Below are 14,308 nucleotides of genomic sequence, written 5' to 3'. Positions count from 1 at the left end.
CTGGTGGGGGCTGGTCTCAAGAAGAGCTTGAGTGGGGACCCTGTGCAGTTCTCAGAAGGGGGCAAGGCAGGGAGATGGGTAGTCTGGACGGGCCACCCAGTGACATCTGAAACCAACCAAGGTCCAAGGGTTGGGTGGGGGCAAGCATGGGGGATCTGGCTTTGCCTCAACCACTCAGAACTTCATTGTCCTGTCTAGGCCTCAGTTTCCCCATTGAGGGGTCCTGGGTGGGGTCACAGTTGGCTTTCTGAGGATCCTGGGAAACCTAGACTGTCAGGATGCTGGAAACATTCCAGGCTGGTGGCCAGGCCCTCTCCCTGGAGATCCATTTCCCAGCACCCTCCTTCTACCATTCCCCTGGAGGGGGAAAAAAAAAGTGTTTTTCTTTCTTTAAAAACTGCCTGAAGTTCTGTGGTCACAGAAACCACAAACTGATCTTCAGAGAAAAGGGAAGGGAGGGAGATGCAACCGGAAACCATTGGGGGCTGGTTCCCCTTCCCCCACACAGCTCAGGGTCAGGCCAGCTGAGACAGGGCAGCTGACTGTACCTTGCCAGGGACCACTCCTCCAACCCCCCTCCCCTCCCCCCCAGCCTGTGGCTCAGTTCTGCCAAGGATCCAAGGGAGGGCGGGAACCACACCCCTACCCACTCCCCCCCAGCCACCCACAGACCCTCAGCTGGCAGCGATCCAACATGTATAAAAACAGGAGGAAAACACACAAAAACCCAGAGGAGGTGATGATGCAGGGGGACTTCACGCGCAGCGCCTCAGTAGTCCGCCTCCTGCTGGTAGTAGGGGGGGATCTCAGGGGCCTCCCCAGGGCCTGGGCAGTCGCTGGCACCTGCTGGAGCCCCATCAGCCGCTGGGCCTTGCGGACAGTACTTGGGGTCATAGATCTGCCGGCCCAGGCCAAAGACCTGGCCGCTCTGGTTGGCGCCCTGCGTGTAACCCATCTGCAGGGACATGGAGGAGTTGTCACACTTGTCAGTGCCCAGCTTGGTGTCATAGATGTGCCGCCGGGTCCCTGGGGCAGTCATGCCCACCTGGGGAGGGAGGAGAGAGCGTCAGGGTGGGGACAAAGAGGAATACATCTCTACTCTGAGCCCCGCACCCGGCCGCTCCAGGACAGGAAAGCCAAGGCCACAAGAGGTAGACTTCCCCCAAACTCCCACACCATTTCCCATCTCCTCCTAGCTTTCCCACCTCCACCGCCCTACCTGGGTCCTTCCAAGCCTCGCTCAACACACACACACACAAAACATAAACTCGTTGCCATCAAGCTGATTCTGCCTCATGGGGACCCCGTGTGTTATAGAGTAGAGCTGAGCTCCATAGAGTTTTCTTGGCTGTGATCTTTATGGAAAGGAGTCCTGGTGGCATAAAGGTCAAGCACTTGCCTGCAATGCCTCCACAGGAGAAAAGCCATGGTGATTTTCTCCCGCAAGATGACAGCTTAGGAAACCCTATGGGCAGTTGTCCTCTGTCCTATAGGGTTGCTGTGAGTGGGATGAACCCCACGCCATGCAGCAACAACAAGGACAATCTTTACGGGGGTAGCTCTTTATGGAGGTAGCTCCACAGAGCCACTGGATAAATTCAAACTGCCAGCCTCAGGTTAGCAGGCGAGCACAAACCGTGTGCACCACCTAGGGACCTGTAAGCCTTGCTCGGACCCCCTCTTTTCTGACTCCATGGTGAGTCCATCTTCATTACTCAGGGCCCTCTCCCCTGAGAACCAGGACAGTCTGTGTTCAGCTTTCTCTCCCTGCCAGCCAGGAAGCACCCAGGCCAGAGCCTGGGAATTCGTGGCCACCTGAGTGTTCCAAAAAACATCACACAGACACCTTCTACACCACAGAAAGAGAACCGTGGGTTCTAAGAACTTTCAGAGTTGGATGGAGATCAGCCACAGAGAGGGTCAGCAACTCCCCTGGGGACACACAGCATGTGGGATATGGGGCTGAGGTGGAAATGTGAGGCAGAGATAGAGGTGGCATGGCCAGAGGTGCCTACCTGGCTGGCACACTTGTTGGTACCCATCTGGAGGCTGATGGTGGAATGGTCCATGGGGGGCAGGATGTGGTTCTTGGGGTCATAGAGGTGTCGTCTCATACCATAGGCTGTCATGCCCGACTGGCTGGCACATTTGTTGGTGCCCATCTGTGGGGAGGGGGGGTGAGTGATAGAGGTCAGGCTGCCCCCACCCGCCCTTAGACCTTGCCATGGACTTTAGGGCCCCAGGGCTCAGCAGGGCCTGGGTCATGTCCAGAGTCCATCCTGGGGAGCGGGGAGCCTAGCGCCCACCTGAAGCCCAATGACGCACTGGCCCGCTTTCATGGTGGCGTCGTCAAAGTTCCGCTCCTGCCTCTCCGAGTATTTGACGCCAATGTCCACGCCGCTCTGCAGACCCTTTGTCTTGGCCTGGGGGGGGGTAAGGGGAGGTGCGCTGAGAGTATTGGGGGGCCTGGGGCCCCTCCTGATCCAGGCCAGAGCACGCGACCCCAGGGCAGGCACCGGGGCTGGGCTGCAAGCTCCCTTCGCCTCTCTGAGGAGCGCTCGTCCAGCCTCGAGACGCAGCACTCTCCACCTGCTGCCCAGCACCTCCGGAGGGCCGTCCCCAAGTCCACCCCCGATCATGGAGCTCCGGTGGTCCCCAGTCTGCCCCACCTCAGGCAGAACCAGCCCTGGCCCCACCAAGAGTTCTAGAGCATCCTCGCCTTCCTTGAGTATCCGTCACTGCATCCTATCACCTCCTCCCCACCCCAGCCATCCTGACCCAGGCTGCATGCAGCCACCACCATCTCTCACCTGGTCACCTGCCCCCAGTTCCTCTCTGGACTCCCCATCTCCATGTGGCAACCACAGGGGGCTTTGAAAACACCACTCAGAGCACAAGTCCCAGACACAAAAATCTCTTCTTCCCCATCCCAACAGTCCAAGCTGGTTGGCATATCAAAATCTTTCTGTTCCCTCTCTAGCTCAAACACTGTTCCACTCACTTTTCTGGTCTCACCGTAAAGGCCACCACCTCCAAGAAGCCTGCCCTGACAAACAACGGTCTGATTCTTTCTTCTCCTTCAAGGCACTTCTCCCAATTTACATACGCAATGATTTGTTCAACTGGAATTCCAAATTCTCATGGAATCCAGACTTTCTGGAGCCATAGAGGCTGGACGAACCCCTGAAACTGCTGCCCTGAGATCATCTTTAAACCTTAAGCCAAAAATATCCCCTGAAGTCTTCTTAAAACCAAACAATAGTTTACCTTATTTAGCAAAAAACGTTTGCCTTGAGCATTGTAGTCTTTTGAAGTATAATCTATGGGGGATCAAACTGACAACAGCAACTCGAAAGGTTAGATGAGAAGCTTAAGAGGCAGTGAGTTTATGCTAACGGCGGAGGAGCAACTCGGAAAAGGAGGCTGAGAATGTTTGCACAGCTCAAAGAATGTAATCAATGTCACTGAATCGTACATGAAGAAATTGTCAAATTGGTGTATGCTTTCAACAACAATAAAAAAAGTGATTTGTTCAATGTCTGCTTCCTCCATCAGACTGTGAGCTGGTAAAGGGGTGGACTCGTCTGTCGTGCTCACCATTGACTCCAAAGTGCCTGGTGCCTCGTGGGCATTCAGAAATACTTGCAAATGAAGGAACAAACCTCATTGGTGAATCTACAGCTACCTTGCTGTGTGACCCCAGGCAGGTCACTGACCCTCTCTGGGCCTTACCTTCCCTGCCAGGGCAAGAAGAGACACCTGCACCTGGGTCATGTTCCCACTCTCAAACAGGTCGTTGGCCTCGAACAGGTCCACAGGGTTCATGCCATAGCTGACCATGGCCTTGATGAAGTTGGAGAGATTTTCTAGCTGGGAGGAGGGAGGAGAAGGACCACCAGGGAACCTCAGGCTGCTTGCCCGTCAGGGGGGCCCCTATCCCCACCCCTCCTCCACCCTGCCAGTCCCTCACCTGGTGCCAGTTCTGCATGGAGCGGTTGATCTTGGGGACGGAGCCTGGCTGCAGTTTATTCATGAGTCTGGGGGAACAGATGGGTAGGAGAAAACAGGAGCCTCCACCAGTATAGGAGAACCTCAGAGACCCAAGTCACAAAGGCAAGAGACCACAGTTCTAGTCCCGGCCAACTGCACGCCTTCCTGGGCAACTTCACTGCCTCTCTCTGGGCCTCAGTTTCCCCTCTTGTAAAATAACCTCTCACCTTCCAAACAAGTAAAGATGTCAAAGGCTGATGACAACCCATGTTAGGAGGAGTACAATTTGGAACCACATATTTTTGGAAGCGAATTTCCATTAAAAGTCTAAATGTGCAAAACCACAGAATGTTTGGACTACAGCGGAATATGAGGTGATGTAGGAAGGCCTCCAGACACCTTAGAAGCTGTCCCCTGAAAGGGAGAAGTTAAGACAAGAATGCTCGCTGTTAGCAACGCTAGACAAAGCAAGAGGACAGGAAAAGAAAGACAAGGGAGAAAGACCCCAGACTCGTTGAGTGAAAAGCAAGCGTCAGAACAGCAGAAGCATGATTTCATTCGTGCGGAATAATTAGGTGTGAAGATGTGTATCAAATCCGTGTACTCACGTGCATAAGATAATTCCATCCTTCAGGCCCTTCTGGAAGTCGGGGCCAATAGAGAGGCCTGTGAGCTCTTCGATCCAGCTTCGGAGCTCCACCTCCCTCTGAGGGTCATATTTAGACAGGAGCTGGGGCAGAGGGCACAGGGCTGAATTAGGGTCAGGTCACACCCAGCAGAAGCCCCCTGAAGCTCCTGACTAGGGGTTGGGAACCAGCAGTGCCCCCAAGGGAAGAAGAGGCCGAGGGTCCTGGAGGTCCCCATGTTCCCCCTAAGGAGACCCTCCCCTTTCCCATCAGTAGAGACACCCCAGCCCTTGCTCACTGGCTGGCACAGATAAGTCACCCCATGGCACAAACATGCTCATATCTCTCCTTCATGAACATCTGCTCTAATCTATGTCCAGGGGCGCCAAGCCTGGCACAAATCCAACAAGACCTGCCCCTCGGCCATCCTGTTCTCTCCTCTGCTTGTTCTGCCTGCACTGGATCCACTGACCCTTCCCTGCTGTTTGCCTGCCTGAATTGTGGTAAAATAAACCTGACAATTACCATTTTAACCAAGTGTACAATTCGGTGACATTAAGTGTGTCCACGATCACTTCCGTTTAATCCCAGAGCGTTTTCAGCACTCCAGAAGGAACTTCACACCATTTAAGCAGTCACTCCCCACTCGGCCTCCCCCAGCCCCTGGGAACAACTAATTCACTCTCTGCTTCTAGGGATTTGCCTGTTCTGAGCATTTCATAAAATGAGATCAGACACGAAGTGTCCTTTTGCATCTGGGTTCTCTCACTCAGCAAGTTCTTTTAAGGCTCCTCCATGTTGTAACATGTATTCACACTTCATTCCTCTTTGCGGCTGAGTATTACTCCATTGTATGGACGGACCACACTTTGTTTACCCATTCATTTGCTGATGAACACTTGGGTCCTTTAATCTTATAGGACTGAGTAGAACTGCCCCACAGGATGTGAACTGCTGACCCTTTGGTGAGCAGCCAAATGCTTAACCACTGTGCCACCAGGGCTCCTTCCACATTTTGTACAAGTTTTGTTTGAACCTATGCCTTCAATTCTGTGGCCTATACACCCAGGACTGGGACTGCTGGGTCCCATACACCCGGGACTGAGACTGCTGGGTCCCATACACCCGGGACTGGGACTGCTGGGTCCCATACACCCGGGACTGGGACTGCTGGGTCCCATACACCCGGGACTGGGACTGCTGGGTCCCATTCACCGGGGACTGGGACTGCTGGGTCCCATTCACCCGGGACTGGGACTGCTTTCCCATACACCCGGGACTGGGACTGCTGGGTCCCATTCACTCGGGACTGGGACTGCTGGGTCCCATACACCCGGGACTGGGACTGCTGGGTCCTATATACCCAGGAGTGGGATTTCATTTCTTTTTTTTTTTTTAATTGTGCTTTAAGTGAAAGTTTACAAATCAAGTCAGTCTCTCACACAAAAATTTATATACACCTTGCTATATACTCCCAATTGCTCTCCCCCTAATGAGACAGCCCGCTCCCTCCCTCCACTCTCCCTTTTTGTGTCCATTCTGCCAGCTTCTAACCCCCTCCGCCCTCTCATCTCCCCTCCAGGCAGGAGATGCCAACATAGTCCCAAGTGTCCACCTGATCCAAGAAGCTCACTCCTCACCAGCATCCCTCTCCAACCCATTGTCCAGTCCAATCCATGTCTGAAGAGTTGGCTTTGGGCATGGTTCCTGTCCTGGGCCAACGGAAGGCCTGGGGGCCATGACCACTAGGGTCCTTCCAGTCTCAGTCAGACCATTAAGTCTGGTCTTTTTATGAGAATTTGGGGTCTGCATCCCACTGCTCTCCTGCTCCCTCAGGGGTTCTCTGTTGTGTTCCCTGTCAGGGCAGTCATCGGCTGTAGCCAGGCACCATCTAGTTCTTCTGGTCTCAGGCTAGTGTAGTCTCTGGTTCATGTGGCCCTTTCCGTCTCTTGGGCTCGTAATTACTTTGTGTCCTTGGTGTTCTTCATTCTCCTTTGCTCCAGGTGGGTTGAGACCAACTGATGCATCTTAGATGGCTGCTTGCTAGCATTTAAGACCCCAGACGCCACTCCAGGAGTGGGATTTCTTGGTCATATTGTACTTACTGAGGAACCATCAAACCTTTCTCCAACTCACCATGCTAGTTCCTGCCCCAGGGCCTTTGCCCATGCTGTGCCCACAGACTCAGATGTTTCCACAGCTCAGTCCCTCCCTTCATCAGTGGCAGCTTGAAGCTCACCTCCTTGGAGAGGCCTTCCCAGACCCCCTCCCCTAGCATCCCTCTCTCCTGGGCCCTGTTTTATTTTCCTTCCTGGCTTTTATATCCACCTTCTCTTATTTATCCATCTTCTCTAGGCGCTTACTGTCCTGCTGAAGGCTGTCACCACAGAACCCGGGGTGGCTGGGTGAATGTGCTCAGGTTCCCCATTAGCACGTACCCATCGTCCATGAGCATACACATACCCCTCTCCCTGTGAGGACCATCGAAGGTCAAGAAAGGAGGAACGGCTGAGGCCTGGGGAAGCCCGAAGGAGTCAGGGAGACCCAGATGGGTATGTGGGTGGCAAAAGGTGGAATGCAGTCATTATAAGGACTAGATGGTCCAGGTTGGTGGATTCTCTGCTCTGGACCCCACCACCCCAGCTTTGCTCCCCCAGCCCCTTACTCTGGAGGTCCTTCCCCTTCCTCTCCTCCCACAGCCCCCAGGGAACCAGAACGACCCCCAAGCTGCCCCTGGTGCATCCAGTTTCCACTCCCACCTCTGCCCCAACTCACTGGATGGCCATGGACAGTCCCCCCAGCCTCAGTCTCCCCATCAATCTTTAATTGGCACAGGGGCCCCAAAACAGGGGCCCTGCTTCCTGGTTCCTGCATAAACCCCTGGACCATGGGAGCAGAGCTGGGCAGCCAGAGCTCAGGGGAGACAAAGGCGGGAGGCCGGCTTGTTAACTTGATCTGTCAGGCTACCCCCTTGGGCCTGGCGTCCCAGTTCCCACGGCCCTGGGGAGCTGACGTGCTCAGACTCCGCTTTGTCCGCCTGAGCAATGACAGACGGGAGGCAGATGCCCTGCCCAGCTGGGCCCTGTCCCTGCTGGCTCATAGGGGCCAGGGGGCCTGGGGGCAAGGGGTCCCAAGTGGAGGTGCCTGGCCTGGCTCCACCCACGGCCTCCAACTTCCTCCCCCAGCTGCCCAGCAGCCCTTGAGCGCATTCCTCGGTCACCACAAACCGCCAGGAATGCAGCCGCTGCCTTCCTGGCTAAATCAGAACCAGCTGTGCCCAGCAGTTTAGGCCTCCCCCCTCAGCCAGGGATGTCACGGCCACATTGCTCAGGAGGCACAGTGGACATTAGCCTGCCCCACTGTCGCTGTCCAGAGGGAGTAAACTGAGGCACAGGGGGCCTAGGGCAAAGAGGTCTCCCGGTCTCCCTCCCCGATCCAACTAGTGTGCGGCCCCTGAGTTCCCCTTGAATGGGCAGACCCCCTGCCCATTCTCCTGACCTGGCACACTGAGGGCTGTTCACAGGAAGGCTCTTGAGGCCGCTGCTCCAGTGTCTGACCTCATCCCCTTCCCCTGCAGGTGTCGACCTGCCCCCAGCTCCTTCCGGAAGCTGCCCTGCCTGCTGGGGTTGCTACACCCTCACCCACTTCCTGCTGTAGCAAGGGACATGCCAGGACTGATGGCTTAAAGGACAGAAGTCCCTGAGAGCCAGTGGCCATCTGGAGCTGGATCCAGACGCACCTGGGTTCAAATCCCGGCTCCACTGCTTGAGGGCTGTGTGGTTCTGGGGAGCTCCAGTGACCTCGCTGAGCCCCATCTGAATAAAACCAAACTAAACCCACTGCCGTCGAGTCGATTCCGAAGCATAGCGACCCTATAGGACAGAGTAGAACTGCCCGGGAGAGTTTCCAAGGAGCGCCTGGTGATTTCGAACTGCCGACCTCTGGGTTAGCAGCTGTAGCACTTAACCATTACACCACCAGGGTTTCCCCCATCTGAATAAATACAGGGCCCTAAAATGCTTTTTCAATGCGAGGTAGGACCCCACCCTGCCCACAGGTATTCAGCTCCTGCAGTTACTCTTGGAGGGTTAGAAACCTTTAAGGGGGGGCCCAAAGCCCCTCGGCCCTTTGCCGCCCCAAGCCTCAGTTTCCCCTTCCGTCCAGTGGGTTGTAGTAAGGCTCCACAGAGCTTGGGGAAGGCATGCAGACATTCGCCATCCTGTCTGGCGGGTGGCCAAGACAGGGGCAGGTGCCTGGTGCAGGCTGCAGGGTTGGTGCCCTCTGCGTGCCCAGGCAGGCTGCCGGCCGCTGGCTGTGGGGACACATTCCCAGGTACTTGGGGGAGGGTGTGTGCAGTGGGAGCGGGATGGGCAGCGATGACTCCTTTCCAGCTGGAAGGGCCTCTGGGTATCAGTCCTAGGACCCCCTCAGGGCCTGGGGTCACCACCCCTTCTCCCCTTCCCGAAGATGCGCCCGACCCTGCAGTGTGACCCTCCAGAAGAGTCTGCCCTTCTCTGGGCCAGAACCATAGTGGTTTTCTACACAGCACCTCCCCCTGGCCCCTTTCTGTTTTCGAGTTACATATTTAGGGTCTCCGGGACCACATGGGCCTTTAAATTCCTCATATGGGCACAAAGAGATGAAGAAGGTAAACGGCAGGGTTGGGGGCCCCCAATAGCGCAACTTCCCCCTCCCGTCCCCCTCCCAGCTGTGAGGTCGGGAAATTCCTGTGGGGGGGCCCCACACCCTTCACAAAAGGCCCCGGCCCCGCCCCTTACCCCCTTCCAAAAGCAGAAGTGTGGTCAGAGGGAGTGGAGGGGGCCCGATGGGGGCCCGCTGGGGTCCCCTCAGACCCCCAGGGCGTTCTCGGACCTTGAAATCTTCCAGGGGCCCAGAGCTAGCGGGTGCAGTGTGGGCAGGGGGTTTCAGATGGGGGAGGGGGCTTGACCCAACTCCTTCTAGCGGTTGGGGAGAGACCGGAGCCGGGGTCCCCCAGATCTCAGACTTCACTGCTTCCCCAGACTTGGAGACGTCTCACGGAGCACCCCCAGACCACCCCGAGGTGGAAGACCCTGGAGAGAGCGAGGGCCAGGCTCATCCGCGGTCTCCCACCTGACTGCCCCGACCCCTGCAGATGTCGGGGCGCGCTGGCCGCAGCCGGCGGGGATCGGGGGCGCCCCTCACTCACCCGGTTCTTGACCTCTGCCGAGAGCCCGTACGAAGGCCCCTTGTTGAACTGCGTGGAGCTCATGGCTGGCGGCGGCCGCGGCTCGCGGACTGGACCGGAGGGGCCTGGGGCCTGGGGCCTGGGGCGGGCGCGGGGCTGGGGCCTGGGGAGGGCGCCACGCCCCCGCCGCTGATTGGCCCCGAGAGCAAACTTCCTTATAAGGCCGGGAGGCGCCGAATTCCTGCGGCCGCCACTTCCTGAGCCCCTTAGCCGCCCCGACCCCCGCCCGGGCCGAACACCCCATCACCTGCCGCCCGGAGGGGGCCTCAGCCCCTTTGCACCGACGGGAAACTGAGGCCGGTGCCAAGCCTTGGCACTCTAGCCCTCTCCCTGCTGGGAGTCCCTAGACGGCTCTCCCACCTTTTCTGGGTCTCAGTTGACCCTTCTGCACAGTGGTGGCACATAGGGAACTGTTGGGTTGGCTGGAACCCGAAGTCCCTTGGGAGGAAGAGTGAGGCCCCCTCTTGCCACTTGGAGGGGCTGCCAGACTAGCCCCCTCCCAGGAGCTCTCGTAGCATACCTGGGGGGTGGCCGAGGAACCAAAGCAGGCTCCTCAGAGGAGAGGGCCACTGGAGCTAGGGCTTCGATGGATAAGTAGGGTTTGCCATTCCAAAACGGAATGGTGTTCTTGCCAGAACAAAAAGCAGGTACAGAGACCTGGAGGGACTGTCAGTGGCTGAAAGAATGCAGCAAACAGATACGTTGTGGGAGTTAAGGGGGGTGGGAGGTGAGAAGCAGTCTTGAATTTGGGGCTGAGGGATGAGGGGGAGCTGGGAGGGGTGACGGAACAACAGAGGGTGGGAGTCAGGAAATGGTCTGGTGGCAGGGCTGGGGCTGCCAAGCGCACCAGGCCAGGCACACAGTTGGTGCTCAATAGGTGTCTGCCTGCTTTTGCAGGTATATCAATAAATTAATAAATAACAGAATAACATTTTATTCCTTGAGATCTCCCTGCCACACTCTCTGTGCCAGCTGGGAGATGCTGGCTCCCAGAGAGACCCTAGCTCTGGCCCTGCCATTGCTGGGAAGAAATACCAAGCCAGGCAAAGATTCCTCCTGCCCCATCTGATCAGGTACTGGACAGAAGGAGGGCTGGGGGCTGAAGAAAACTGGAGGGGAAGTGGGGGCTCTGCTGGAGGAGTCAAAGAAGGCTTCCTGTAAAAGTGGACGTAGGATATGCGGCTTTGAAGTATGAGTAGGAGCCTGACGCATCTGGCAAGTTGACTGGCTGGAGTTCTGTGGGGGCTCAGAGATGACTCGCCCCTGACAAGTGCTTCTGCTTGTTGCCCGACTCTCTGGGTGTCTATTTCCTCTTCCGCTGCCTGTCATTCCCCTAGTCCACCCACCTGAAGCTCCTTTCTTCAGGGTTCAGATCCTGACTAGGGGTCTTGGGGAAGCCTCTTCCCTTCTTGGCCTGTTTTCCTGTCTGTGGAATGGATATAGTGGATAGCTTGGGGTCAAAACTGAGACAGTTCAGCTACAAATGGGGGGCAGTTGCAGGTTAGTGGGGTCTGGGCAGGGAGCTGTGAGGAAGGCATGGGCCTAGGGTGGGCCCCCTGCAGGTCCCACGGGGGCACAGGGCTCAACTCTCGTATTTCATTACCAGCCATTACCAGCCTGACTCCTGGTGCTCCCCATGTGTGTCAGAGTGGAAAACCAGCGGAAGTAGCTCACCAGGCTGTTCTTCCGAGGTGCTTCTGAGTGGACTCAAACCAGTTAGCAGCCAAGTGTTAACTGCACCACCCAGGGTCTCCCCCAGAACCTTAGAATATTATGACTCTAGGAACTCTGCCAGGGAACCTCAGACTTCAAGAAGAAGTATATAATTCTCTATAATTCTACAACCTTAACGCCGGTTCAAATCCCAGCTCCCCACTTGGCTGGGTGACCTTGTGCAATTACCCAACCTCCCTGGGCCTCTGTCTCCTGGTCTGTAAATTGGGGGTGACAGGGCTTCTGCTGCACGTAGGCTGTTGTAAACATGAAAGGGGTATTTGTGAAATGCTGAGGATGGCGTCTGGCACTAGGTAAGCTGAGATAAGGAGGCGCTGAGTCAACGGATGTCGAAACCTTAGGAATTTTGGCCTCAGCAGTGGGAGCCTGAGGGATCCTTGGCTTTCTCTCCAAGGTCTAAGGTCTCCGCGGTCGACTCTACCTTTGACTCTGTGACACTCTTGACCCCTGGGAAACTGTGGGGCGGTGGAATGATGGAGGCAGATGTCATCAGATGCTCTGGAGTGAGGACAGAGAGATCCCCTTGGAACAGGCACTGGCTTGTTTGGACTCCCTGGAAGCCCTTCCATGGGTGCTGGGCTGGCAGGCCGGGCCTGGGGGTCTTGGCGCTGGGTGTAAGGGGCTGTAGGTGTGGCAAGGCCCTGGGGCAGGTGGCCCACAGTGGTCACAGCCCCCTCAGTGCAATCTACTCTGACTGGGACCTCGGGGCCTTTGGATGCCTCCCTGGGGGGATTCAGGCACCCCCTCCTCCTGTCTGCCTTTCTAGTGGTGTGTGGACCTCAGCCCTGCTGGCTCCTGCGCCTTCCTCATCAGGACACCTGAGGGGAGAAGAAGCCTGATTCAACAATAACAACAGGATAATAACAACAAAACGCCCTCAAGTAGAGGAAGCCTGCCAACTCTACAGTGAGGCTGGGAGCCTCACCTGCTCACACTCCCCCCAAAGCTCGCCAGTGCCCCTCAACAAGGATGTCCTCCTGGCCTGTGGGATCTGCCCCACCCAGCTGTCTGAGCCCATATGTCCCTCATTTCCCCTGCCCCAGGCACAGAGCCTGCTTCTTGTTGTCTGTGCCCCACATTGTGAGACCCCATCCTGCCTCAGGGCCTTCGTCCTGGCTGTGTCCTCTGCCCGGAACACCCTGCACAGAGATGGCCCCTGGCTTGATCGCCATCTGCCTTCCAGCCCCTGATTGAGGGTCACCTTCTCAGGGAGCCTCTTCTGAACCCAAATTGAATTCTCAGCTTGCCCCCACCCCAGGCCCACCACCCCAACACCATTGTTGTTGTTGTTGTTAGGCGCCATCAAGTCGGTTCCGACTCGTAGCGACCCTGTGCACAACAGAACAAAACACTGCCCGGTCCTGTGCCGTCCTTACAATCGTTGTTATGCTTGAGCTCATAGTTTCAGCCACTGTGTCAATCCACCTCGTTGAGGGTCTTCCTCTTTTCTGCCGACTCTGTACTCTGCCAAGCATGATGTCCTTCTCCGGGGACTGATCCCTCCTGACAACATGTCCAAAGTATGTAAGACGCAGTCTCACCATCCTTGCCTCTAAGGAGCATTCTGGTTGTACTTCTTCTAAGACAGATTTGTTCGTTCTTTTGGCAGTTCATGGAATATTCAATATTCTTCACCAACACCACAATTGAAAGGCGTCAACTCTTCTTCGGTCTTCCATAGTCATTGTCCAGCTTTCACATGCATATGATGTGATTGAAAATACCATGGCTTGGGTCAGGGGCACCTTAGTCTTCAGGGTGACATCTTTGCTCTTCAATGCTTTGAAGAGGTCCTTTGCAGCAGATTTGCCCAATGCAATGCATCTTTTGATTTCTTGACTGCTGCTTCCATGGCTGTTGATTGTGGATCCAAGTAAAATGAAATCCTTGACAACTTCAATCTTTTCTCCGTTTATCATGATGTTGCTCATTGGTCCAGTTGTGAGGATTTTTGTTTTCTTTATGTTGAGGTGTAATCCATACTGAAGGCTGTGGTCTTTGATCTTCATTAGTAAGTGCTTCAAGTCCTCTTCACTTTCAGCAAGCAAGGTTGTGTCATCTGCATAACATGGGTTGTTAATGAGTCTTCCTCCAATCCTGATGCCCCGTTCTTCTTCATATAGTCCAGCTTCTCGGATTATCTGCTCAGCATACAGATTAAATAGGTATGGTGAAAGGATACAACCCTGACGCACACCTTTCCTGACTTTAAACCAATCAATATCCCCTTGTTCTGTCCGACCAACGGCCTCTTGATCTATGTAAAGGTTCCTCATGAGCACAATTAAGTGTCCTGGAATTCCCATTCTTCGCAGTGTTATCCATAGTTTGTTATGATCCACACAGTCGAATGCCTTTGCATAGTCAATAAAATACAGGTAAACATCCTTCGGGTATTCTCTGCTTTCAGCCAGGATCCATCTGACATCGATATACTGCTGCAGCCGTTTTTGAATGATCTTCAGCAAAATTTTGCTTGCATGTGATATTAATGATATTGTTCTATAATTTCCACATTCGGTTGGATCACTTTTCTTGGGAATAGGCATAAATATGGATCTCTTCCACTCAGTTGGCCAGGAAACTGTCTTCCATATTTCTTGGCATAGACGAATGAGCACCTCCAGTCCTGCATCTGTTTGTTGAAACATCTCAATTGATATTCCATCAATTCCTGGAGCCCTGTTTTTCGCCAATGCCTTCAGAGCAGCTTGGACTTCTTCGTTCAGTA

General features: G+C 55.2%; 1 protein-coding gene across 1 annotated transcript; it reads right to left on the bottom strand.

Annotated features, from left to right (window-relative positions):
• Position 1: 1 nt before the first annotated feature.
• On the bottom strand, positions 2-9,931 carry CNN2 (calponin 2). The gene is made up of 7 exons (XM_049876109.1): positions 9,805-9,931; positions 4,599-4,720; positions 3,971-4,037; positions 3,733-3,870; positions 2,307-2,423; positions 2,016-2,162; positions 2-1,045 (listed from the first exon to the last, which is right to left on the bottom strand). The coding sequence occupies exons 1-7, from the start codon at positions 9,865-9,867 to the stop codon at positions 770-772; spliced, it is 930 nt and encodes a 309-aa protein (XP_049732066.1). The 5' UTR covers positions 9,868-9,931; the 3' UTR covers positions 2-769.
• Positions 9,932-14,308: the final 4,377 nt, after the last annotated feature.

The sequence above is a fragment of the Elephas maximus genome, chromosome 3, assembly GCF_024166365.1.
Source record: "Elephas maximus indicus isolate mEleMax1 chromosome 3, mEleMax1 primary haplotype, whole genome shotgun sequence".
In the NCBI taxonomy this organism is placed as follows: Eukaryota; Metazoa; Chordata; class Mammalia; order Proboscidea; family Elephantidae; genus Elephas; species Elephas maximus.
Note: the sequence above shows the minus strand (reverse complement) of the source record. Positions and strands in the feature narration are given on the sequence as shown.